General features: G+C 43.4%; 1 protein-coding gene across 5 annotated transcripts in view; it reads left to right on the plus strand.

Moving 5' to 3' along the window:
* Positions 1–27,647, plus strand: part of LOC139554796 (semaphorin-4A-like) — a 54,682-nt gene extending 27,035 nt beyond the window's left edge. For 4 of the 5 annotated variants that reach the window (XM_071367950.1, XM_071367948.1, XM_071367952.1 and 1 more), the window contains 13 exons: positions 5,703–5,863; positions 6,164–6,223; positions 11,951–12,049; positions 16,671–16,776; positions 17,897–18,019; positions 19,759–19,886; positions 19,978–20,159; positions 20,750–20,894; positions 21,432–21,621; positions 21,739–21,854; positions 24,031–24,194; positions 25,310–25,401; positions 25,612–27,647. In XM_071367950.1, coding sequence (XP_071224051.1) covers positions 5,703–5,863; positions 6,164–6,223; positions 11,951–12,049; positions 16,671–16,776; positions 17,897–18,019; positions 19,759–19,886; positions 19,978–20,159; positions 20,750–20,894; positions 21,432–21,621; positions 21,739–21,854; positions 24,031–24,194; positions 25,310–25,401; positions 25,612–26,489 — 2,444 coding nt within the window. In that variant the 3' untranslated portion in view covers positions 26,490–27,647. The remainder of the gene's footprint in view (positions 1–5,702; positions 5,864–6,163; positions 6,224–11,950; positions 12,050–16,670; positions 16,777–17,896; positions 18,020–19,758; positions 19,887–19,977; positions 20,160–20,749; positions 20,895–21,431; positions 21,622–21,738; positions 21,855–24,030; positions 24,195–25,309; positions 25,402–25,611) is intronic. The other variant, XM_071367951.1, reaches the window with a different exon arrangement.

Genomic DNA, 27,647 nt, shown 5'->3' on the forward strand with positions numbered 1-27,647 from the left:
TTCTGTGAGCTTGTGTGGCCTAACACTTCGCGGCTGAGCAAAACTACTGATGCCCTAGGGCTTATACTTTCTCTCTTGACAGGAGCATTGTAACGGATGAGACCAGCAGTTTTCTGGATATCATTGCTTCTGTGGTCAAGCAGAAGTTGTAGAACAATTTAAGAACGCTGAACTGATGTTCTTGTCAGGCATCCACACAATTGCACATGTATACAGTGAGGTATTTAAATCAAGGCCTGTGTGTTAAATTTGAGGCCATTTTGTAGGCCTATGCATGTGTGTATACACCTCTGTTTATACAGTGCATTCAAAGTATTCAGACCCCTTGACTTTTTGCATGTTTTGTTAGGTTACAGCCTTATTCTAAAATTGACGAGGAAAACATGTAATTCAATCAATCTACACACAATACCCCATAATGATGAAGCAGAAGTACCTTATTTACATAAGTATTTAGACCTTATGCTATGAGACTCGAAATTGAGCTCAGGTGCATCCTGTTTCCATTCATCATGCATTAGTTTTTTTCTACATGATTGGAGTCCACCTGTGGTACATTTAATTGATTGGAAATGATTTCGAAAGGCACACACCTGTATAAGGTCCCACATTTGACAGTGCATGTCATAGCAAAAACCAAGTCGAAGGAATTGTCCGTTTAGCTCTGAGACAGGATTGTCTGATCTGGGGAAGGGTACCAAAAAATGTCTGCAGCATTAAAGGTCCCCAAGACTCACTCTCTCTCTACCGCACATGCTTGTCTCGAACTCTGAATGCTCGGCTATGAAAAGCCAGCTGACATTTACTCCTGAGGTACTGACCTGTTTCACTCTCTACAACCACTGTGATTTTATTATTTGACCCTGCTGGTCATCTATGACCGTTTGTTCCTCAAGATGTTCAATCTGGCCTTAAATGGCCATGTACTCATCTCCCCACGGCACAGCCAGACGAGGACTGGCCACCCCTCAGAGCCTAGTTCCTCTAGGTTTCTTCCTAGGTTCCTGCTTTTCTAGGGAGTTTGTCCTAACCACTGTGCTTCTACATCTGCACTGCTTGCTGTTTAGGGTTTGGGTTTCTGTATAGCACTTTGACACTTTGACACTTTGCTGATGTAAAAAGGGCTTCTAAATCAATTTGATTGAAAACAGTGGTCTCCATTAGACGTCGACCAATTATGATTTTTCAACGCCGATCCCGATTTTATTGGAAGACCAAAAAAAGCCGATACCGATTAATCGGCATATTTTTATTTATTTTTTAAATTAAAAAAAAGTTTAACATATTTTTTTGATTAAAAAACAACAACAATTGTTGCAATGACAATTACAATACTGAATGAACACTTTTATTTTAACTTAATATAATACATCAATAAAATCAATTTAGCCTCAAATAAATAATGAAACATGTTCAATTTGGTTTAAATAATGCAAAAACAAAGTGTTGGAGAAGAAAGTAAAAGTGCAATATGTGCCATGTAAAAAAGCTAACGTTTAAGTTCCTTGCTCAGAACATCAGAACATATGAAAGCTGGTGGTTCCTTTTAACATGAGTCTTCAATATTTCCAGGTAAGAAGTTTTAGGTTGTAGGAATTATAGGACTATTTCTCTCTATACCATTTGTATTTCAAATACCTTCGACTATTGGATGTTCTTATATGTACTTTAGTATTGCCAGTGTAACAGTATAGCTTCCGTCCCTCTCCTCGCCCCTACCTGGGCTCGAACCAGGAACACATCGACAACAGCCACCCTCGAAGTATCGTTTCCAATCGCTCCACAAAAGCCGCGGCCCTTGCAGAGCAAGGGGAACAACTACTTCAAGGTCTAAAAGCGAGTGACGTCACCGATTTGAAACGCTATTAGCGCGCATCCCGCTAACTAGCTAGCCATTTCACATCGGTTACACCAGCCTAATCTCGGGAGTTGATAGGCTTGAAGTCATAAACAGCTCAATGCTTGAAGAGCTGCTGGCAAACGCATGAAAGTGCTGTTTGAATGAATGCTTACGAGCCTGCTGCTGCCTACCACCGTTCAGTCAGACTGCTCTATCAAATATCAAATCATAGACTTAATTATAACATAACACACACAAATATGAGCCTTAGGTCGTGAATATGGTCAAATTCGGAAACTATAATTTCGAAAACAAAATGTTTATTCTTTCAGTGAAATACGGAACTGTTCTGTATTTTATCTAACGGGTGGCATCCATAAGTCTAAATATTCCTGTTACATTGCACCACCTTCAATGTTATGTCATAATTACGTAAAATTCTGGCAAATTAGTTCGCAACACGCCAGGCGGCCCAAACTGTTGCATATACCCTGACTGCGTGCAATGAACGCAAGAGAAGTGACACAATTTCCCTAGTTAAAAGAAATTCATGTTAGCAGGCAATATTAACTAAATATGCAGGTTTAAAAATATATACTTGTGTGTTGATGTTATTGGTTAGGTACACATTGGTGCAATGACAGTGCTTTTTTCACGAATGCACTTGTTAAATCACCCGTTTGGCGAAGTAGGCTATGATTCAATGATAAATTAACAGGCACTGCGTCGATTATATGCAACGCAGGATAAGCTAGATAACTACACATGGTTGATGATATTACTAGTTTAACTAGTGATTAGGTTGAGATTGATTGATTGTTTTTTTATAAGATAAGTTTAATGCTAGCTAGCACCTTACCTTGGATCCTTGCTGCACTCCCATAACAGGTAGTCAGCCTGCCACGCAGTCTCCTCGTGGAGTGCAATGTAATCGGCCATGATCGGTGTCCAAAAATTCCGCTTACCGATTGTTATGCAAACTTGAAATCGGCCTAATTAATCAGCCATTCCGATTAATCGGTCGACCTCTAGTCTCCATCATCCTTAAATGGAAGAAGTTTGGAATGGCCAAGACTCTTTCTAGAGCCGCCTGCCCGGCCAACCTGAGCAATCAGGGTAGAAGGGCCTTGTTCAGGGAGGTAACCAAGAGCCTGATGGTCACTCTGACAGAGCTCCAGAGAACCTTCCAGAAAGACAACCATCTCTGCAGCACTCCACCAATCAGGCCTTTTATGGTAGAGTGGCCAGACGGAAGCCACTCCAGTAAAAGGCACATGGCAGCCTGCTTGGAGTTTGCCAAAAGGCACCTAAACGACTCAAACCATGAGAAACGAGATTCTCTGGACTGATGAAACCAAGATGGAACTCTTTGGCCTGAATGCCAAGTGTCACTTCTGGAGGAAACCTGGCACCATCCCTATGCTGAAGCATGGTGGTGGCAGCATGCTGTGTGGAAGTTTTTCAGCGGCAGGGACTGGAAGACTAGTCAGGATCGAGGGATAGATGAACGGAGCAATATACAGAGATCCTTGACGACAAACCTGCTCAAGAGTGCTCAGGACCTAAGACTAGGGCAAAGGTTCACCTTCCAACAGGACAACGACCCTAACCACACAGCCAGACAATGTAGGAGTGGCTTCAGGACAAGTCTCTGAATGTCCTTGAGTGGCCCAGCCAGAGCCCGGACTTCAACCCGATCGAACATCTCTGGAGAGACCTGAAAATAGCTGTGCAGCGACACTCCCCATCCAACCTGACCGAGCTTGAGATGATCTGCAGAGAAGAATGGGAGAAACTCTCCAAATACAGGTGTGCCAAGCTTGTAGCATCATACCCAAAAAGACTTGAGGCTGTAATCGCTGCCAAAGGTGCCTCAACAAAGTACTGAGTAAAGGGTCTGAATACTTATGTAAAATAAAAAAATAAAAATTCATCTAAAAACCTGTTTTTGCTTTGTCATTATGGGATATTGTGTATAGTTTGATGAGAATAAGTTTTAATCCATTTTAGAATATGGCTGTAATATAACAATGTGGAAAAAGTCAAGGGGTCTGAGTACTTTCCGACTCCACTGTATGTGTGGTCGTGTTTTAAGTATGGCCTGTGAATGTTTCTGTACACGTAGACAGTAGCTCTATAGTTGTGCCGCGGTACACCGATGTTTCCGCTGTTGTTATCGCATCACTCTAAATGTCTTTTTCTCATCGCTTAGAAAACCCAGAGATCTCCTCTCTAGCGATACTGCCTCAAGCAGGAAGTGGCTTTGTTCATTATTCAGCAGCTCACAGGCACCTTTCACAATCACTGAACAACACAAAGCTGTCAGTGTAGGTCTGTGCCCATTTAATATCCAAGCCCAACCCTTTTTTTTGTCCCCAATGGTGCCATGGGTATGGAAACCATAGCGACAGCACAGGATTATGCTCGTCATGTGCTCATACCCTCTCTGTAGAGCCTCTGTCTAAAATTCTGCTGCCAAGTCTTGATTAGACCAAGAATCACACCATCATAATAAAATGTATAATTCCAGACAGTCCTGCTTGCTGATTGATTTGGTAGCATTTGAGAAGTAGCCAATATTCCGATTATGAGGTTAGGTTGATTGTTGTGCTTTTTGCCTCCAGTGAACAATACTATAGTATAATAAAACATTTTAAACGTTTAACAATTTCTCTGCCCAAGTTTGTTTAATTATGCTACACCAAAATGTCGTCTTTGCTGTCATGTTGTACCATATCATCTTAACTGTGTTGAAATCTTTGACGTCACTAGTAGGGGTTACAGAAAGTCAAAATCATGACCTTACAAGGTCACACACCCTGCCATGTATTGAGTCTCTCACTCACGCACATATCCCCATGTTGGAAGGGAATTCAAACATGACAACCCTGTTCAGAGGTTTTTCCAGAATATTCCTACAGAGAGTTTGAAATGGCTCTACGTAATAGGCAAGTGGGTTGAGTTATTGTAATTGGTTAAACGCCATGGGGATGGTCTTTAAGAGTTTCTGTGCATTCTTCAGTACTATGTGCGTGTGTGCACGTGCTATTTCCCATCTTTCATAGCGCCCTGCTTGAGGGCCTCCAGTCCAAATGAAATTGGAGTGTGCGTGGAACGAGGGGGTGCCGCCCCCTGTTATTGTATGGAAAAGGTTAATGAAAAGAGGAAGAAGAACTGACATTTCATGAATTGTCTCGACAGTCCACCTGAGCAGGTTAATGTGGGCTCATTATTACGCCAGTATATTGCATGTCGTCGTGTGAAAATAGCTGCAGTTGTTCAACATTGAACCATTGGAGTGACACTACTCTTTCCATTTTACTTTCCCTGGAGTAGACTTAATCCTAAATCTTTATAAATATTCTGTGCTGAATAATGATTATTCTGGCCTACGTTCAGTGCCAAGTTTGCCCTCTTGTGGTTCGAGCAGTCAAAAATATATTTTTCTGGGTGTTTGGATGCTGGGTGCGGACTGTATTGGGATATTAATAATATGTCATCTATATTAAGTCTATTTTAACCTAACCCTTAATCTAGTGTCTTTGAGGACCGGTGTAATGTTTTAAAAGCCTTCTGTTCAGAGTCGTTTTGTTTTTTACGTTTCTGTTGCTGAAAATGTAGGCCTATGAATATTATTTTTGACCATTTACGAGTGACTCCAATCCAACGTGGCTAGTTTATGCAGGATTCGAACCCACAACCTTTGGCGTCGACAGCATGTTGCAACTATCTGAGCCGTGTAATACTCATTGCGTCGTGTGGAAGTCCGCATGATATGAGGGTTCAACTGTATCTGTATGCACTTAATTTTGAATGTGAAAGGGAAACCTAACGCCTGCCACTTTCTTGTCTTGCGTGACAGGTACACCCGGGAGGTCTCTTAGCCACTTCGACAGCTCGGACGTTGGCAACACCACCACACTGTTGCTAAGCGACGACGGAGACACGTTGTTTGTGGGAGCGCGGGATGCAGTTCTATCATTGGATGTCAGCCAGGAGGACGCCATTGCGATGAGGAGCAAGGTGGGGTTGACCTTTTACCATTGACGTTTACACCCGTCTAATCACAAAGTTGTTAGCAAGTATGATCAGCTTTGGGACTTCATGAATCTGTATAAACCCTGTAAGTTCATGCATAAGACCACCAGATTTGGTTGGAAAATACCTAAGCCCTACAGTTCATTCAGGCTGTATCGGAAATATTCAACGCTGCAGAAAATGTCCCCCTTCCAGTGGTTTAATTCAGCGGTTGTCATGTGAAACACAAACACAGCTGGTTCAACAGTCTTAACACTGACCTCTCTCCCTCCATTCTCCTCCCAGTTGGACTGGTCCCCCTCAGTGATGGACCTGGACGAATGCTCCATGAAGGGCAAGAAAAAGGCAAGTTAACCCTAGCTCAGCCAATCCGCTCATTGGCATTATTAATGCCGCATGCTGCCAGTGTTTCCCCTAGTTTTGATCTTAGACGTGCAGTTTAGGCCCCTGAGTCAATTTCCAGGGCTTCCGTTGCAAGATTTTTCAATAGCACTTCATTTGAACTTCAATTTATACCTTAATCCGTTAGAATAAGAAATGAATACAACAACACAAGTAGGTGGGGGGGATGGGATGAGGCTGTGCAAGGGGGTTCTGGTCTGTCTAGTAATGGGAGGAGAAGAATTACTTACTGGAGGCACAGCTGTCACTGCATTCCACCAACAGCCACCCCACCAAGACTGTAATTCTCTAATGGAATTGTTTAGCTATTTTAATTGGATAACTTTAACCGTCTTTCTGGCCGTCAATGTGCTAGCGATACAAAAGGAGGAAGTCGATGCCAGATGGTCTTATGCCAATCGGGATTAGCAGACCTACAGTATGGGCCTGTACGTAGCATCAGTGGCAATGGGCTTAGCCAAATTTAACGCATTTTCATTTGTTTCAAGTCAGACATTTTATACACGTCCATAGTATAAATCAGATGAACAGTGACCATAATTGCCATGCATACAAAGACCAATCCATTGTACAATATAGAGTTGATCCTCTCTAAAGGTTATGGGGTAGTTTATAGACTAAGGTAGCTTGCACAGTTTATACGCTAAGGTAATTATTCTTAAGTGTCAACATTACCGACTTGGCCCACGTCCCATGATTCAGAATGAGCTATGATCAGTTATCTGACAAAGGGATAACGAAACAATACGAAGCAAGCTGCTCTGAGTGTGTGCGTGTGCACGTTGTGTATGGTGGGTGTGAATAGGCCTTAATCTCACAATTAAAATCTTGATGCTTTATCTAATTCTAGTTAAAAACATTTTGGCTGCCAATGGCCTTCATTAGAATGAATGTTGGTGGGGCAGAAACAAGGAAATGCCATGGGTTAACGACATGCTCCGAAACTTTGGCAACAACAAAGTCTTTTTTAAATCTCAAGCTTTGGGCAGGATGTGTCAATATGTAGTTCATACATACATAATCTATGAGAATAATTACCATTTTACCTCAGCCACGAAATCCCTATTTTATTTTTCAAGAAGCTGTGCTGCGCCATTATCCCTGAAGTTTCCCCTACGTGGGCCAGCCGTCTAGCAATTTGAATTCAACTAGGGATATTAACAGTTAACCGTTAATCGGTTAGCCGCCGAAAAATGCATTTGACAAGTCACGCTTATCGGTCTATACGTTAATTTGCATCATTTAGTGCAATTTAAGTTGGCGTGTGTGTATTTTCATTAGTCGTCATGTATCTTATCACACGTGCACAGCATACAGAGCCCAGTTTGAGGAGATGAATAGCCTATCACCTGTTAGGCGAGAGCACCTCCTCCGAGAGCAACACCTCAAAATGCTTTTAGAAATCGTTGTGGAACAAATAACAATTCGAAACGCAATGGCGTGTCAAAATGTTTTGATGGACACGATTTTAAAAAGAGCTATTTGAATTTCTCAATCTCAACTCGTAATTCAATCGCGCTTCCCATTCGCCATTCGAGTGCATAGGCTATAGTCAACGGTAGGCAGGCTATCAGCGTGTCGTCCACCATTTTACAACATGAGCTTGAGGCAGTATAATTGTTTGAAACCTGGATGTTTTACTTCAAATAATGAAGAATGTCTTACCTTGCTTCAAAGTAGCCTTGCCAAAACCCAACTATCAACGTGGAGGCAATTATTTTATGAAGACTCCTGCCATAATTTCTCTACTGTTCTATTGGTTTTCATAAACATGTCTTTCATTGTCCAGAAGCCAATGGCACAATCCTAGTCATATTATACTGAACAAAAATATAAACGTAACATGCAACAATTTCAAAGATTTTACTGAGTTACAGTTCATATGAGGAAATCAGTCCATTTTTCTAAATTCATTAGTTCCTATTCTATATATTTCACACGACCGGGAATACAGATACATGCATCTATTGGTCACAGATGCTTTAAAAAATGGTCCTCAAATGGGCCTCAGGATCTCGTCACGGTGTTTCTGTGCATTCAAATAGCCATCAATAAAATGCAATTGTGTTCGTTGTCTGTAGTTTATGCTTGCCCATACTAAAACCCCACTGGCACCATGGGGCACTCTGTTCACAACTTTGACATCAGCAAACTGCTCGCCCACACGACACCATACACGTGGTTTGCGGTTGTGAGGACGGTTGGAAGTACTGCCAAATTCTCTAAAACAACGTTGGAGGCAGCTTGTGGAAATTAACTACTTTGAGAAATTAACATTCAATTATCTGGCAACAGCTCTGTTGGCCATTCCTGCAGTCAGCATGCCAATTGCACGCTCCCACACAACTTTACATCTGTGGCATTGTGTTGTGACAACTGCACGTTTTATTCCCCCTGTGGTAAATTCAATTGATTGGACATGATTTGGAAAGGCACACACATGTCTATATAAGGTCCTACAGTTGACAGTGCATGTCAGAGCAAAAACCAAGCCATGAGGTTGAAGGAATTGTCCGTAGGGCTCCGAGACAGGATTGTGTACAGTCGTGGCCAAAAGTTTTGAGAATGACACAAATATTCATTTATACAAAGTCTGCTGCATCAGTTTGTTATGATGGCAATTTGCATATACTCCAGAATGTTATGAAGAGTGATCAGATGAATTGCAAAATCCCTCTTTGCCATGCAAAGGAACTGAATCCCCCAAAAACATTTCCACTGCTTTTCAGGCCTGTCACAAAAGGACCAGCTGACATGTCAGTGATTCTCTCGTTAACACAGGTGTGAGTGTTGACGAGGACAAGGCTGGAGATCACTCTGTCATGCTGATTGAGTTTGAATAACAGACTGGAAGCTTCAAAAGGAGGGTGGTGCTTGGAATCATTGTTCTTCCTCTGTTATCCATGGTTACCTGCAAGGAAACATGTGCCGTCATCATTGCTTTGCACAAAAAGGGCTTCACAGGCAAGGATATTGCTGCCAGTAAGATTGCACCTAAATCAACCATTTATCGGATCATACAGAACTTCAAGGAGAGCGGTTCAATTGTTGTGAAGAAGGCTTCAGGGCGCCCAAGAAAATCCAGCAAGCGCCAGGACCGTCTCCTAAAGTTAATACAGCTGCGGGATCGTTGCACAACCAGTACAGAGCTTGCTCAGGAATGGCAGCAGGCAGGTGTGAGTGCAGCTGCACGCACAGTGAGGCAAAGACTTTTGGAGGATGGCCTGGTGTCAAGAAGGGCAGCAAAGAAGCCACTTCTCTCCAGGAAAAACATCAGGGACAGACTGATATTCTGCAAAAGGTACAGGGATTGGACTGCTGAGGACTGGGGTAAAGTCATTTTCTCTGAATCCCCTTTCTGGAAAAAAGCTTGTCCGGAGAAGACAAGGTGAGCGCTACCATCAGTCCTTTGTCATGCCAACAGTAAGGCATCCTGAGACCTTTCATGTGTGGGGTTGCTTCTCAGCCAAGGGAGTGGGCTCACTGACAATTTTGCCTAAGAACACAGCCATGAATAAAGAATGGTACCAACACATCCTCCGAGAGCAACTTCTCCCAACCATCCAGGAACAGTTTGGTGACGAACAATGCCCTTTCCAGCATGATGGAGCACCTTGCCATAAGGCAAAAGTGATAACTAAGTGGCTCGGGGAACAAAACATCGTTATTTTGGGTCCATGGCCAGGAAACTCCCCAGACCTTAATCCCATTGAGAACTTGTGGTCAATCCTCAAGAGGCGGGTGGACAAACAAAACCCCACAAATTCTGACAAGGTCCAAGCATTGATTATGCAAGAATGGGCTGCCATCAGTCAGGATGTGGCCAAGAGGTTAATTGACAGCATGCCAGGGCGCATTGCAGAGGTCTTGAAAAAGAAGGGTTAACACTGCAAATATTTAGTATTTGCATGAACTTCATGTAATTGTCAATAAAAGCCTTTGACACTTATGAAATGCTTGTAATTATACTTCAGTATTCCATTGTAACATCTGACAAAAATATCTAAAGACACTGAAGCAGCAAACTTTGTGGAAATTAATATTTGTGTCATTCTCAACTTTTGGCCACGACTGTAGAGGCACAGATCTGGGGAAGGGTACCAAAAATGTCTGCAGCATTGAAGGTCCCCAAAAACACAGTGGCCTCCATCATTCTTAAATGGAAGAAGTTTGGAACCACCAAGACTCTTTCTAGAGCTGGCCACCCGGCCAAACTGAGCAATCCAGGGAGAAAGGCCTTGGTCAGGGAGGTGACCAAGAACCCGATGGTCACTCTGACAGAGCTCCAGAGTTCCTCTGTAGAGATTGGAGAACCATCTCTGCAGCACTCCACCAATCAGGCATTTATGGTAGAGTGGCCAGACGGAAGTCACTCCTCAGTAAAATGCACATGACAGCCCACTTGGAGTTTGCCAAAAGGTACCTAAAGGACTCTCGGACCATGAGAAACAAGATTCTTTGGTCTGATGAAACCAAGGTTAAGCTCTTTGACCTGAATGTCAAGCATGTCTGGAGGAAACCTGGCACCATCCCTACGGTGAAGCATGGTGGTGGCTTTCAGCAGCAGGGACTGCGAGACCAGTCGGGATCCAGGCAATAATGAACGAGGCGAAGTACAGAGATCCTTGATGAAAACCTGCTCCAGAGCACTCAGGACCTCCAATTTGGGTGAAGGTTCACCTTCCAACAGGACAACAACCCTAAGCACACGGCCAAGACAATGCAGGAGTGGCTTCGCGACAAGTCTCTGAATGTCCATGAGTGGCCCGGACTTGAGCCCGATCATACATCTCTGGAGAGACCTGAAAATAGCTGTGCAGCGATGCTCCACATCCAACCTGACAGAACTTGAGATGATCTGGAGAGACTCTCCAAATACAGGTGTGCCAAGCTTGTAGCGTCATACCCAACAAGACTCGAGGCTGTAATAGCTGCCAGAGGTGCTTCAACATAGTACTGAGTAAAGGGTCTGAATACTTATGTAATATTTCAATATTTTTTGCTTTGTCATTATGGGGTATTGCGTATAGGTGAGGGCCAAAATCAATTTTAGAATAAGGCTGTAACGTAACAAAATGTGGATAAAGTCAAGGGGTCTGAATACTTTCCAAATGCACTGTATTGACAAACCACTTTTGGCTCGTGAGTGCTACTTTCACAACTACTGGCTAAAACTACAAAAAAGTACCGGAGAGTCCCTTTAATGTAGGCCTCCCTTGAAGTAAGCCTCCACGTGTGGCCCCATTTAAACTAAGTAATGAGATCAGGGTTACCAGAGCTGTTAGCTCACTGGTGCTAACGGTGCTCCCTCCCCCTGACCTGCTCTCTCTAGACGGACTGACCCAAGCTTTTCTGCAGGGTCACCAAGTTCTGGTTCTGAAGTTCATTGGGTTTGAAGGTTTATTTATTAGGTTTGGCTATCACCTATCAAACTTGGCAAAAGTTTATATACTACATTTCCTAGAACATGAGTATTGTTTAGACTGGCGTGATAGACTGTAGCACACAGTGTGCCTCAAGGACCAGGATTAGGAAAATGTTTTACAACACTGTCTACCCGCTTTCTCCATCTCTCCCTGCACCCACGTTTCTAAGGACGATACCTAGTTATTTGCACTGTCTTAACATGTTCTCTGTCTTGTGTTCCCTCTCTTTCTGTCCCCCCTTCAGGCGGACTGTCCCAACTTCATCCGGGTGCTGCAGTTCTTGAACTCCACGCACATCTACGCCTGTGGAACCTTCGCCTTCAGCCCACGCTGCACCTACATCGTAAGATGCTCTTCTTTCAAAGCAATCCTTTTCTCTTTCTCCATGTTTCTCTTACTGTAACTAGCTTTTACTGGCATGACATATATTTGTAGTGTACTGGAACACACACCTACATAATATTATTTCCTCTACTTTTCTCATACTCCATATTCAAATTAAAAACAAGCTTTATGGTCACCAAATGTATGAATCCGTGTACTCAAGGACAAATACAGTGAGGACAACAAGAAATGAACATGTTTGTACTATTCCTCCCACATTTGCTCCCTCACCCTTTCTGTATTGTTTTTGTTCCATCCATCCCTTCATATCTCCCACCCACTGAGTATCTTCTCCAACTCTGTAAAGAGGGTAATGGTGCTTGGTCATGGGCTGTACAGTAAACCCATAATAGATATTTGCTATCCAATGGCAAAGACATTAGTGCCAAGCACATCACGGCAGTAGGTATTTTTTTTTGCCCAGAAACATGCGTGCCGGTGCTTCACACGAGATTGATAATTTCATAATCCAGTTATGTGCGGTACTAGGCTCAACGACCAGCCCCGGCAATGTTTTCGTACTCTGCTGGCTCGCCCCCTTAATCTGATGCCCACGGGCTGAGACAGTGTGTGTGGAAGACCATTTCTGTGTGATGATTAAGAAAATGGATCCTCGAATAACCACCAGTCAAGCCTGTGTTAACTCTGGTCATGTCAATTTGTAAGTCGCTCTGGATAAGAGCGTCTGCTAAATGACTTAAATGTAAATGTAAATGTTGATGCTCACAGCTTTATTGTACTACACTCACATAGCCAATGCCAGCCAGGCCACTCAGACAGGACATCCCTCACATATAATGATGCCCAAGACAGGGAAACACTTGTATGTGTCTGTGGTATAGGTGATTTGAAAAAATATATACTTTATATACTTAGCTAGAACAAAGTGTCCTTTAGCCTCAGAGGCATGTCTTTAGTAACCATTTTACATATGGGCCCGGTTTTACATTCGAGGTAAGGATCTCTAGTAGTGTTGCACTCGCAGGTTTTTAGCAGCTACACTAGAAGTGTATCCCAGAGGAAGTACAAGCCACTTAATCAAGTATTTACCCTCATGAGCCGATGGTCAATTAGCAGAAAGTAGACAGAGAAAAATTTCAAGGTTCAAAATTACACTTCGCTAACCACGGCCATTGTAGCAGGATTCATTGACTACAGTATCACTCGTGGTTTATGCTTGGCAAAAATTACGAGTCCAGTGTAGCATGTCTAACTTATGATGTTAGATAAAACCGCACTAAACGCATAACTTTGGCTCCCATTTGGTGTATTTATTATGGATCCCCATTAGTTCCTGCCAAGGCAGCAGCTACTTTTCCTGGGGTCCAGCAAAAACAAGGCAGTTACACAATTTTAAAAACATGACAATACATTTAACATTCTCAGGCCCCTACGCCACGACCACATAGTGGGGCAAAAAAGTATTTAGTCAGCCACCAATTGTGCAAGTTCTCCCACTTAAAAAGATGAGAGAAGCCTGTAATTTTCATCATAGGTACACTTCAACTATGACAGACAAAACGAGAAAAAAAAATCCAGAAAATCACATTGTAGGATTTTTAATGAATTTATTTGCAAATGATGGTGGAAAATAAGTATTTGGTCACCTACAAACAAGCAAGATTTCTGGCTCTCACAGACCTGTAACTTCTTCTTTAAGAGGCTCCTTTGTCCTCCACTCGTTACCTGTATTAATGGCACCTGTTTGAACTTGTTATCAGTATAAAAGACACCTGTCCACAACCTCAAACAGTCACACTCCAAACTCCACTATGGCCAAGACCAAAGAGCTGTCAAAGGACACCAGAAACAAAATTGTAGACCTGCACCAGGCTGGGATGACTGAATCTGCAATAGGTAAGCAGCTTGGTTTGAAGAAATCAACTGTGGGAGCAATTATTAGGAAATGGAAGACATACAAGACCACTGATAATCTCCCTCGTTCTGGGGCTCCACGCAAGATCTCAACCCGTGGGGTCAAAATGATCACAAGAACAGTGAGCAAAAATCCCAGAACCACACGGGGGGACCTAGTGAATGACCTGCAGAGAGCTGGGACCAAAGTAACAAAGCCTACCATCAGTAACACACTACGCCGCCAGGGACTCAAATCCTGCAGTGCCAGACGTGTCCCCCTGCTTAAGCCAGTACATGTCCAGGCCCGTCTGAAGTTTGCTAGAGAGCATTTGGATGATCCAGAAAAAGATTGGGAGAATGTCATATGGTCAGATGAAACCAAAATATAACTTTTTGGTACTCGTCGTGTTTGGAGGACAAAGAATGCTGAGTTGCATCCAAAGAACACCATACCTACTGTGAAGCATGGGGGTGGAAACATCATGCTTTGGGGCTGTTTTTCTGCCAAGGGACCAGGTCGACTGATCCGTGTAAAGGAAAGAATGAATGGGGCCATGTATCGTGAGATTTTGAGTGAAAACCTTCTTCCATCAGCAAGGGCATTGAAGATGAAACGTGGCTGGGTCTTTCAGCATGACAATGATCCCAAACACACCGCCCGGGCAACGAAGGAGTGGCTTCGTAAGAAGCATTTCAAGGTCCTGGAGTGGCCTAGCCAGTCTCCAGATCTCAACCCCATAGAAAATCTTTGGAGGGAGTTGAAAGTCCGTGTTGCCCAGCAACAGCCCCAAAACATCACTGCTCTCGGAGATCTGCATGGAGGAATGGGCCAAAATACCAGCAACAGTGTGTGAAAAGCTTGTGAAGACTTACAGAAAACGTTTGACCTCTGTCATTGCCAACAAAGGGTATATAACAAAGTATTGAGATAAACTTTTGTTATTGACCAAATACTTATTTTCCACCATAATTTGCAAATAAATTCATAAAAAATCCTACAATGTGATTTTCAGGAATTTTTTTTCTCATTTTGTCTGTCATAGTTGAAGTGTACCTATGATGAAAATTACAGGCCTCTCTCATATTTTTAAGTGGGAGAACTTGCACAATTGGTGGCTGACTAAATACTTTTTTGCCCCACTGTATCTACAACACAAAAAAAATCCATGTAGGTGTCTGTGCCTATGTTTGTGTTGCTTCAGTCACAGTTGTTCCATAAGGTGTATTTTTAACATTAAAAAAAATCTAATATTACTGTTTGCGTCAGTTGCTTGATGTGGTAATCCATGTAGTAATGGCTCAATGTAGTACTGTGTGCTTCACATAGTCTGTTCTGGACTTGGGGACTGTGAAGAGACCTCTTGTGGCAAGTCTTGTGGGGTATGCATGGGTTTCCTTGCTGTGTGCCAGTGGTTCAAACAGACAGCTCGGTGCATTCAACATGTCAATACCTCTCATAAATACAAGTAGTGATGAAGTCCATCTCTCCTCCACTTTGAGTCAGGAAAGATTGGCATGCATATTATTGTTAGCTCTCTGTGTACATCCAGGCTGGCCCTGTTCTGAGCCATTGCATTTTTCCTAAGTCCTTCTTTGTGGCACCTGTAATCCAGGTGCGACAAAAGTAGGGCATGTAGGACCTGCCTTGTTGATAGTGCTGTTAAGAAGGTAGAGTAGCGCTTTATTATGGACAGACTTTGCCCTATCTTAACTACTGTTGTATCAATATGTTTTGACCATGACAGTTTACAATCCGTTTAGTCACCTCAACTTGCTCAATTTCCACATTATTCATTACGAGATTTAGTTGAGGTTTAGGGTTTAGTGAATGATTTGTCCCAAATACAATGCTTTTGAAATATTAAGGACTAATTTATTCCTTGCCACCCATTCTAAAACTAACTGCAGCTCTAAGTGTTGCAGTAATTTCAGTCGCTGTAGTAGCTGATGTGTATAGTGTTGTCATCTGCATACATAGACACACTGGCTTTACTCAAAGCCAGTGGCATGTCATTACTAAAAATTGAAAAAAGTAAGGGGCCTAGACAGCTGCCCTGGGGAATTCCTGATTCTACCTGGATTATGTTGGAGAGGCTTCCATTGAACACCCTCTGTGTTCTGTTAGACAGGTAACTCTATCCACAATATAGCAGGGGGTGTTTTTCCAGCAGCAGACTATGATCGATAATGTCAAAAGCCGCACTGAAGTCTAACAAAACAGCCCCCACAATCTTTTAATCATCAATTTCTCTGTAATTTGTATAAGTGCAGTGCTTGTTGAATGTCCTTCCCTTTAAGTGTGCTGAAAGTTTGTAATTTTGTTTACTGTGAAATAGCATTGTATCTGGTCACACAATTTTTCCCCCCGAAAGTTTACCAAGGGTTGGTAACAGGCTGATTGGTCGGCTATTTGAGCCAGTAAAGGGGCCTTTACTGTGGTGGCAGGTAGCCTAGTGGTTAGAGCGTTGTGCCTGTAACCTAAAGGTTGCTGGATCGAATCCCCGAGCTGACATGATAAAAATCTGTCGTTCTGCCCCTGAACAAGATAGTTAACGCACTGTTCCCAGGCGGACTGTTAACCCACCGGTAGGCCTTCATTGTAAATAAGAATTTGTTCTTAACCGACTTGCCCAGTTAAGTAAAGGTTCACTTACTATTCTTAGGTAGTGGAATTACTTTTGGTTCCCTCCAAGCCTGACTCTAGTCTGCTGTTTTCCCTACAGAACTCTGAGACGTTCTCCCTGGTAACGAGCCCCAGCGGAAAGCCAGAGGAGGGCAGAGGTCGCTGCCCCTATGACCCCTACCAACGTAACTCGGCCATCACCGTTGGTAAGAGATGACTCACAGGAAGTGGAGGATAGTTAAAGAACCACAGGACATTTCCTTTAGACAATGAAATGTAATTGGCTAAGGGCAATGATGACATCATAGCCTTCCTCATTCTCCAGGAAGTGTGCCATTACGAACCAATGATATCAGACATGTTATGGTATACTGGTGTCTACTCCTTTAGATCTGAAAGGATTTGATAGGTCTGAGTTGTATGGTGAACATTTAATGAGAAGGCAACATGAAGAAATTAAAACATTGCTTGAAAGAAATCCAATCCTTTCAGATCTACAGGAGTGCCTAGGGGGATAGGGAACCGTGTGCGATTCTTAGTCTCTTCGATGTTGTCATATTTGTCCCATCTCATTGTAGGGTGGGGGTTAAGAGTAGTGTGCAGTGTAGGTGGTGATAATGTGGTGGTGTTTTAATCTGATTGTGTCTGAGAGAGAGGAGGAGCAGATGCTAATAATCATATTGCCCATGAACCCTTGTTCTGATGTCTTTACCTTTTATGTAGGCGAGATGTAACTGCGAGCAAATATTTATAGTACTGAGTAGAGGAGGTTTATGGGCAAGATATGTATCCTGATTAGGCCTATTGGCTACTGTCATTGGCCATAATTAACATTTTATGTTTTCGAGATTGTGACTTCACTGACCGAGAGGGGGATGTTTGAAATGTCCCTGGTTGTGAGAATCTGTCCCCAGCAGAGCTTGCTCTTATGACAGCTGACACGTACTACGCAAGGTTAATGGTTAACACTGCACACATCTTGTATTTGGGTCATGTCCCTCGCAATAAATATCAAGTCTTGACAGAATCTGTCATCACCTGCTAAGGCATTGTGTCTTGAAGTGCAAGGCCATTTCCAGTACATTACATAATGATTACATGCACGGACTGTTCAATAATAGTTTTTCTTTCCTCTGACCATGACGTAATCCAAAGCCAGTACATTTCTTTAACTCTGTCATTTAATAAAGGTATTGGACTGTTAATGGTGGAGGAATTTTTCAGCTTTGACTCTTATGTAATTCTCCTGTATGTTTACTCAGATTCACATGCCTTGTACTGGATGACGCTCACTGTGTGTGTGTGTGTGTGTGTGTGTGTGTTCAGATGGAGAGCTGTACACTGGAACAGTAGCGGACTACATGGGAAACCGACCGGTCATCTCCCGCCACCTCAGCGAGGGCAGCCATGTTGATCTGAAGCTGGATGACACTTTGGGCTGGCTGGAGGGTACGTGTCTGCAACAAACTACTCATGATGTATTACACACATCCCCAAGGCGCTTACATACACTGAGTGTACAAAACATTAGGACCACCTTCCTAATATTGAGTTGCACTCCCCCCATTGCCCTCAGAACAGCCTCAATTCGTCGGGGCATGGACTCTACAAGGTGCCGAATGTGTTTCACAGGAATGCTGGCTCATGTTGACTCCAAGGCTTCCCACAGTTGTCAAGTTGGCTTGATGTCCTTTTGTTGGTGGACCATTCTTGATACATAATGGGAAACTGTTGAGCGTGAAAAACCCAGCAGCGTTGCAGTTCTTGACACAAACCGGTGCGCCTGGCACCTACTACCATACCCCGTTCAAAGGCACTTACATTTTTTGTCTTGCCCATTCACCCTCTGAATGGCACAATCCATGTCTCAGTTTTCTCACGGCTTAAAAATCCTTCTTTAACCCGTCTCCTCCCCTTCATCTATACTGATTTTAAGTGGATTTAACAAGTGACATCAATAAGGGATCATAGCTTTCACCTGGTCAGTTTGTCTTGGAAAGAGCAGGTGTACATAATGTTTTGTACATTCAGTTGGATATTTAGCAATACGTTTTAGAGGGAGAAATACCTACAGTACCAGTCAAAAGTTTGGACACCTACTCGTTCAAGGTTTTTATTTTTATTTTTTTAACTATTTAATTTTTTTACATTGTAGAATAATAGTGAAGACATCAAAACTATGAAATGACACATATGGAATCATGTAGTAACCAAATAAATTAGTGTTTAACAAATCAAAATATATTTTATATTTGAGGTTCTTCAAAGTAGCCACCCTTTGCCTTGATGACGGCTTTGCACACTGTCTGTTACTTGAGCTCTGTGAAGCATTTATTTGGGCTGCAATTTCTGAGGCTGGTAACTCTAATGAACTTGTCCTCTGCAGCAGGGGTAACTCTGGGTCTTCCTTTCCTGTGGCGGTCCTCATGAGAGCCAGTTTCATCATAGCACTTGATGGTTTTTGCGACTGCACTTGAAGAAACTTTCAAAGTTCTTTTAAATGTTCTGCATTGACTGACCTTCATGTCTTAAATTAATGATGGACTGTCATTTCTCTTTGCTTATTTGAGCTGTTCTTGTCATAATATGGACTTGGTCTTTTACCAAATAGAGCTATCTTCTGTATACCACCCCTACCTTGTCACAACACAACTGATTGGCTGAAACGCATTAAGAAGGAAAGAAATTCCACAAATTAACTTTTAACAAGGCACACCCGTTAATTGAAATGCATTCTAGGTGACTACCTCATGAAGCTGGTTGAGAGAATGCCAAGAGTGTGCAAAGCTGTCAAGGCAAAGGGTGGCTACTTTGAAGAATCTCAAATATAAATACTTTTGGATTTGTTTAATCCTTACTTGGTTACTACATGATTCCATAGTTTTGATGTCTTCACTATTATTCTACAATGTAGAAAATAGTAAGAATATAGAAACCCTGGAATGAGTAGGTGTCAACTTTTGACTGGTACTGTACATTTCCACAAAGTACAGCTAAAAGGAAGTGTACATTTCAAAGGACTACATTTAAGGAAGTAGTTTATAAATCTGTTGGCGTTGGTTAAGCCTCCAAACCAATACGTCTGGAATACGTTCAAATGATTCCTTTTAATTAATTTGCCTAACAAGCTTTCAGTAACACACTTATCTCTCGATTAGTCTAGCCAATTGTTCAATCTTTTTTTCCAGATCCCACTTTCATCAGCTCCAACTTTGTCCCCAGTGAGGAGAAGATCTATTTCTTCTTCAGCGAGGTGGGCCGCGAGTACGACTTCATCAACAAGTTCACTGTATCTCGGATCGCCCAAGTCTGCACGGTAAGAGATGCATTACTGTGTGGTTGTACATCTGCGTGTGTGCAGATGCATGTTAATGATAATCCTCTCAACCATTTCCTCTCTGTCCCAGAGTGACATTGGGGGCCAGCGTACCCTGCAGCGACGCTGGACAACCTTTGCCAAAGCCCAGCTCCTGTGCCAGTCTGACAACGAGCTGCCCTATAACGTCATCCAGGACATCGTCACCCTCCCGCCACCTGAGGGCGCCCCAGTGGACGACACCCTCTTCTTCGGCATCTTCAGCTCTCAGTGGTCAGTAGTTTAGACATTCGCTATGAATGGCATTAAGTCATCTGACATCTCCTGTACGAATGGCAACCGTTGTTTCTTGTTAGCAGGTCTTACAGGTCTGTCACAAGATCTCAACCCAATTGAACACTTATGGGAACACTTTCAGGGGAGCGGCGCCTTCCATCAACAACAAAAACATCCCTCCAATAGAATTCCAGACAATTGTAGAAACTATGCCAATGAGCATTGAAGCTGTTATGGCGGCTCGTGGTGGACAACACACTAAGACTGTTGGTGTTTCCTTTATTTTGGCAGTTACCTGTACCTTGCTAGAGAATGACCAGTCCCGGTCGTTTATAGTATAGTATTATGAACTCCAAATTATATTTGAATCCCAGAAAAACATTTGTCAAACAAGACCACTTTTTATTTTTTATTTTTACTGGTTGGTGTGTCGAGGGTTTTTGAAACAAGAAGTGTGTTTCAGAAGGGTGTTTGGGATTTTTAAAATTGCATGACAAGTTCCTTTGCCAAGTTTTTACTTATTTAGCTGCTACCAGATTGTAGCATGGTTGTGACCGCAAGTGTATTTGATGTTTGTGCACTACTAGGTCGGTGAACTCAGGGCGGTCGGCAGTGTGTGCGTTCCGCCTGGGCGACATCAAAGCAGTTTTCGCAGGCAACTACAAGGTCCTGAATCGAGACACACTACGGTGGAGCATGCGAGTTCAGGAAAAGGTCGCCAACCCGGGAGAGGTAAGCGGTGTCTCCGTCTCGAATGACAGCGGTCCCCTGAGGGTCAGCAGAAATAAATTGGCTTGTTAGAAAATGTTGACTTCTTCAAAGAAGTTGGATGAAAGGAAAATATAATTAAGAATTAAAAACAACTTCTGAAGACCCAACAGAACAAAAGCTACTCAGACCAAACAATGCCGGGAGAATGCCTTGTTTATCCTTGCCTAGGTAAATGTTAGTTAAGGTTCTGATTTGTTTACATATGGTGTTGTCTCCCCATGGTGTTGTCTCCCCATGATGTATTGCATTGAGGATCAATCAGCCATGCCTAAGATCATAAGCCTGGCCTGGTTTGATGTTCAATGATGAAGAAACTTCCACACATTTAACTTGGCATAACAAATGTGATATCGGCGTTTTGCGACTTTAATCTTCTTTTTATTCAATGTTTCTTCAAACTCCTTAGCATACTTGTTGTGGATGACTCAGGACAATTTGGCATACAGCTGGATGTTTATCAAGGTGTACCTGGCTCAATCCCTCTCTCCCTCCTCTCAGTGTGGCCTGCACAACGCCTCAGACAACACCCTTCGCTTTGTCAAAGAGAACTTCCTTGCGGACGACAGCGTACACCCTGTGGGGAAGAGCCTGACCATGGTGTCACCTGACCAGCGCTACAGCCACGTGGTCACCCAGAGAGTACAGGCCGCCAACGGCAAGGACTACACCATCCTCTTCCTGCTCACAGGTACTGGACATTGTTTTCAACTGGAATCGACCTAAATATCAATGTGTTACTCAGTACATGTATGCATGTGCGCACCATTACCGTGTTTAGTCATTTCTTTCAAACGCTTGCTTTCAGAATCAGGCTACCTCCACAAAGCAGTGCTGCTGGAGAAGGGTGCACACATCATTGAGGAGATCCAGGTCTTCAAGCAGCCTCAGCCCGTAAAGAACCTCCTGCTCTCAATAGCCAAGGTACCTTTCTAGTCATTAGGTATTCTCCATCTCAAGTCAGGTACTCATCCCACTTTACCCTCGCCTTCGCTGTCACATCACATTTTAATCGGCCTCTACACCACAGGGGCCTGCTGGCACTTAACATTAGCACTTCAGCCGCGAACGACGCAACCAGTGAATCTCCCTGTCGCCAAAGCTCTCACGCGACCTTTACATTGACTTCCCCTGTCATCTCCTTTGTGTGTGCTGGGTTCGTCTGCTTTCGAACCCCACCAATATGCCAAGAGGTCTAAACCAATCACGTCACATCTGCTGGTGACTGACAGATGGATATGGCCTGGGGAGTGTGTCCCTTAATGGCTTCATGCCTTCTGTGAAGTGCGAGATGGTTGGTTAGCAACGAATAGACACAAAGTCAATTACACATGCAGAAACTCTGAAATATTATATGCAGTGGCAATAAAGATGTTTAAGGTTTTATCTAACAGCCTTCGCAAATAATGAAACGCTGATGACAAATACATATGTTCTTTAAAAAAAATGTTGTATTACTGTTTTTAACTATTGTTAAGTGTACAGTGTAGACCATAGTGTAGGCTAAATGAACAGAAGCTGGTAAGCTTTTGCAGGACTGTGTGTCCGAGACAGGATGACCGTAGAGAAGGCGACGGTATTAGCCCCGATAAGCCCTCTCTCTCGGATCTGCTGCACGAGAGTGAGAGAAATAAGCTGGAGAGCTGTCTGTCTAGGATGTGTGTTCATGACGCAGCGCTTCAGTGTGACAAATGTATTCAAGGTGTGCATGCGTGTGTGCAGTATGGTTCAGCTTGTGTGTGCAGTATGGTTCTAGTTCAGCATGCGTGTGTGCAGTATGGTTCAGCTTGTGTGTGCAGTATGGTTCTAGTTCAGCATGCGTGTGCTGTCTGTTGAAATCATCACTTATTTATGTAGCTAAGACATAATGTACTGTACATGTCAGGCAGGGGTCACAACACACGTCGCAGAGAATCTTTGTTCTCTGACTGAACCGAAATATGGTTATTTAGCAGACACTTTTATCGGTTGAAGAAGTGCTTATATTCAGTACGTGACCAGACCCACAACCCCAGTGTTGAGAGCAACACACTTCAACCAAGACTAACTGTTAAAATTTGCCTCAATTAATCCTTCTCGTAATTACTACCCAATAAATCAGTTTGTACACTTGTTCATGTAAGTGTATACTAATGCTAACATGTTTCTATCCATATCCCCGTATGTTGTTTGCCATAGCTGTACACCAGTGGTCACCAACTTGGTTGATCTCCAAAGCATTCCTAGTCGAACACCAAACATTTCTGTAAAAAACAATACTCTTGCTTTCCAAAAAAAGTATTGTTTTATTTCTTTATTTTTGTGCTGTTGGTGGTAGGTGCACTTCAATCAGCAGCCCTAATGCCGGGAAGGAAAGTGTTCCCATTTTGAAGCATTTCATGTGTCTGATGGTAGATCTCCGCCTACCCGGCAGGCCCAGAGAGCAAATCAAGTGCACTTACAGGCCTACCGCTGGCCAATCAGATAGCTCAGATCACCATGTCTGCACAGTTTCCTCGAGCCATAGACTGTAAAAATAAGCTTTGGACACACAACAAAATTGATATTGTGAGATTTCAAAACTTTTAAAATCATGACCAGCTGGAGACTCAATGAATACAGCAAAAAGCTGCGGTTTTTATAAGTAATAAAAAAATATATATAAGCCCTCTACTTCCACTTACTGCTGTACAACCAGCACTGCAGCTGCAATGAATGAGTACAGCAAAGTGCTCCGATAGGCTTGCCTTGTTAATATTAGCGGCTTGTCTTTGTTAGGAGTAACATGAAATGCTGCTTGAGGCAGAATTAATACAGTGCGACATGAGTTTCGCCATCAGCTGGAAGACTATCCTCTTTTCTCAGCGGAGGAAGAGAGAGTGGAGGGAAGGTGAGTCACGGGAGAGGCAGCCTCACCGCTGCTCACGCCCTCCCTACCTTTAGACTGACCCATTAGGTGCAGGCTATTAATCCAGCAAAATAAAAACGAACGTTTAAAATATAAATCAATCTGGGCGGGAGATCTCGGCTTGCTTTTGGACTCAAAACTCAGAAAAGGTTGGTGACCTGCTGTACACTAACATTAGCAACTTAGGACTAATGCTATCCTTCACCCCCACAGGGTGTGGTGTTTGTGGGCTCATCCGAAGGTGTGGTGAGGGTCCCGGTCTCCAACTGCTCCTACTACAGGAGCTGTGCTGAGTGTGTGCTGTCCCGGGATCCTTTCTGTGGCTGGGACCCCTCCAACAAAGTCTGTACCGATGCAACCAGCATCCAGGACAACGTGTGAGTGTCACACCTCATCACGTTCCATTACAACCACTCCACCCAGCAGGCACAACGCCAATACACTGTAGGATTTAAAGAATGTACCATGGCAAGAGTAATATACAACTTGCGTAGAGCCGGGTGTAAGAAATTACTTTTGGATAAAGGCTGTTACATTTTTAGATTTTATGGAATTCATTTATTTCTTTCAGGGCTGGATTCCCTGACACACAAGCGCTTTAAATGGATAATCTCCATTGAACATGCTTCTTAGTACAGGAGTAGGATTAATGTTTCTTGAAAACCGGCACATAATATTTAAGAAAAAACAGAATAACATTTAAATGGGTAATTATTTAGGGTATAGGTAGAATACATACACTATGTATTCAAAAGTACGTGGACACACCTTCAAATTAGTGGATTCGGCTATTTTAGCCACGCCCGTTGCTGACCGGTGTATAAAATCGAGCACACAGCCATGCAATCTCCATTTGGGGCGGCAGGTAGCCTAGTAGTTAGAGCATTGGGCCAGTAACCCGGAAGGTTGCGAGATCGAATCCCCGAGCTGACAAGGTACAAATCTGTCGTTCTGCTACACACAATACCCCATAATGACGACAGCCTAAATAGTTTTCTAGAAATTTTTGCAAGTGTATTAATAAAAAAATAAAAACATACTTTATTCACGTAAGTATTCCTTTGCTATGAGACTTGAAATTGAGCTCAGGTGCATCCTGTTTCCATTGATCATCCTCGAGATCAGCTTTAATATTGCAGATTGTAGCTTCCATACAACTTGATTGGAGTCCACCAGTAGTAAATTCAATTGATTGGACATGATTTGGAAAGGTACAAAGTACTGAGTAAACGGTCTGAATACTTATGTAAATGTAATATTCCAGTTTTGTATTTTTGCATTTTCAAAAAACATGTTTTTGGTTTGTCATTATTGGGTATTGTGTGTAGATGGGAAAAAACACAATTTTAATCAATTTTAAAATAAGGCTGTAAAGAAACAAAATGTGGAAAAAAGTCAAGGGGTCTGAATACTTTCCGAATGCACTGTACACACACGTAAAAAAAAAAAAAAAAAATGCACACACTGACAGTGTTTATCTCCTCTTCTACAGAGGCCAGGATGTGGATGGAGGGAATGTGCAGGAGGCGTGTGTGTCGCCCATGATGCCCAGATCCAGATTTGGACTGCACAAAGGAAACGCAGGTGAGAATCACTAGTGTAAACAGCCCTCATGCTTACAGGGAACTTTGTAGACAAACATCTCCATGCTTATCCTATTATCTATCTGCCAGACTAGTCTATAGATGGATACACACTGCATTGTATGTGTGTGGGCTAGCCGCTGTCTGTCATAACTAGCATCTGGCTCGATCTGAACTTGGGCCTCAGTCAGTGACTCCTGAATTCTGTTAGACTCCTTTCCCCCAGGCGAGCTGGTGTTGGTGTCCCTGAATGAGGTGGTGCGACTGCAGTGTCCAGAGACCTCGAGCCTGGCCCACCGCCACTGGGAGCGACCCAACAGCCGCCTCTCCCCGGAGATCTACCTGCAGCTGGAGGACGGAAGCCTGAACTTCCTGGCCACGCCCACCACCCTGGGCCACTACCTGTGTCTCTCCACAGAGAACGGCTTCCAGCAGAACCTGGCCATCTACCAGGTAAAGCAGAAGAGCAGCCCCACCACCCAGGCCACTGCCCCTGGCGTGACGCCCACCCGCCCCCAGAGCCCGGCCCTCCCCCCAACCACCCAGGCCCTCCCCCCAACCATCCGGGCCCTCCCCCGAATCACCCAGGCCGGCTCAGGAGGATGGCTCACCCCGCCCTTGACGTGGCCCAAGCAGACCGAGCCAAAGCCCACCGCGCCGTCAAGTGAGACTCAGGCCACCACAAGGCGGACCAGCAGGAACTTTACCTTCTGGGTGGAGCAGTCGGAGGAGACTGAGGTGAAGTCGCTGGGAGGGGACAGGCTGCAGCTGGCAATGGGGCAAACCTACCTGAAGGAGCTGGTGGTGGTATCTGTACTGCTAGCATGCTGCGTTAGCATCCTGCTAACCATTGCGCTGTACGGCATGAGGCAGCGCTGCCGCAGTAGGACGGCGCCCCAAGCCAACGCCCCAGGGAGGGACTTGGAGAGGGGTGGCCATCAGGAGCGGGAGGCCCTCCGGGGGGGTCAGTCACCGCGCAGCAACGGCAAGCGGGAAGGGCAGGCGGCTCACAATGGCCAAGCCAATGGGGTTGTGTGTAACGGCACGCCTAAGGGCTCCAACGGGCATCTGCCAAACACCCCTATCTGAGCACAGTCAACCGTATCGCACCCTGACTATTGACAGTATCATATCCACTCTTCCTGAGAGCAATGAAGCTTTTACATGGTCGCTCTGAGCCATGGGATTTTACATCAACACGGCTAACTGCAGCACTCTGAATTGTGTGGACTGTCATGGCGGGGAGAAAGACTGTTTGGCCTGATAGACTGTGGTAACTCAACTAAAAGGACACTGTTTTATTCTGGTACGATACCAGCCTGTGTGAATCAAATGGGCAGACTGATAAACATCACTCTCACTGCTCTTATGTAATATTGTGTATTATATTGTGCTGTATATACTTTTGATTTGAGGATCAATCGACTAGACTGTTTTTGTGTATTTAATGAAAGAGCCAAGAAAGCCGATGTATCGAATGTACATGAAGGACTGTCTCTACACTGCCACCAAAAAAACTGAATTGGTTCTTAACTATTAACTAATGTGTCCACTCAAATCCCAGGCAGTGTGGATGCATATCGCGAAGAACACAAAAACAGCCTTTTCTGTTCGAACAGTGTTTTTGTAGCATCAGGTCTACATTGTAAACCACTTTCTTACTCTGCAGCGTCAGCGAAAGTTACGGAGCACGGCTTTTTCCACTCTTATTTATTTTTTGCCAGTTTCTTTTTATCATTCTATTGAATGTGCTGCCAATGACTTCAAGTGTTTCCAACTTGCTTTTCTTTTTCTCTCACCCAAACGCACATTTTTGGGAAATCCTGCAGTCTGTGAAGCCATGAGAACATGATGTTGATTTGACACTGTAGGCTTATCTCTTCCAGAACAAACAAGATTATTCTGGTGTTTAGAGACTTTTAGTTTTGTTAATTTGTTGTCAGTGTATTAACTGGACAGAAATCTGAAAATCACTTTGAAAACTGTGAAATTGCCAAAATTGCATTTTGGATGAAAACAAACATGTTTTTTGCTAGACAGCTATTCGTAGATTGAAAACAGATGAAAGGTGGTTCATTTTAAGCTGCTTTAGATGAGGAAGACTAATAGTTAAACAAATATGGTACTTATTGTCTTTGGTACAGATCACAAACCACTTTTTTAAAATAAGTTGTCTTTATTTTTATACAATCGTATCTTACTGTTCTAATGTTGCAAATAAACAGTTCAATTTGTCCAAAACCAAAA

Source organism: Salvelinus alpinus, chromosome 26 (assembly GCF_045679555.1).
Source record: "Salvelinus alpinus chromosome 26, SLU_Salpinus.1, whole genome shotgun sequence".
Classification (NCBI taxonomy): domain Eukaryota; kingdom Metazoa; phylum Chordata; class Actinopteri; order Salmoniformes; family Salmonidae; genus Salvelinus; species Salvelinus alpinus.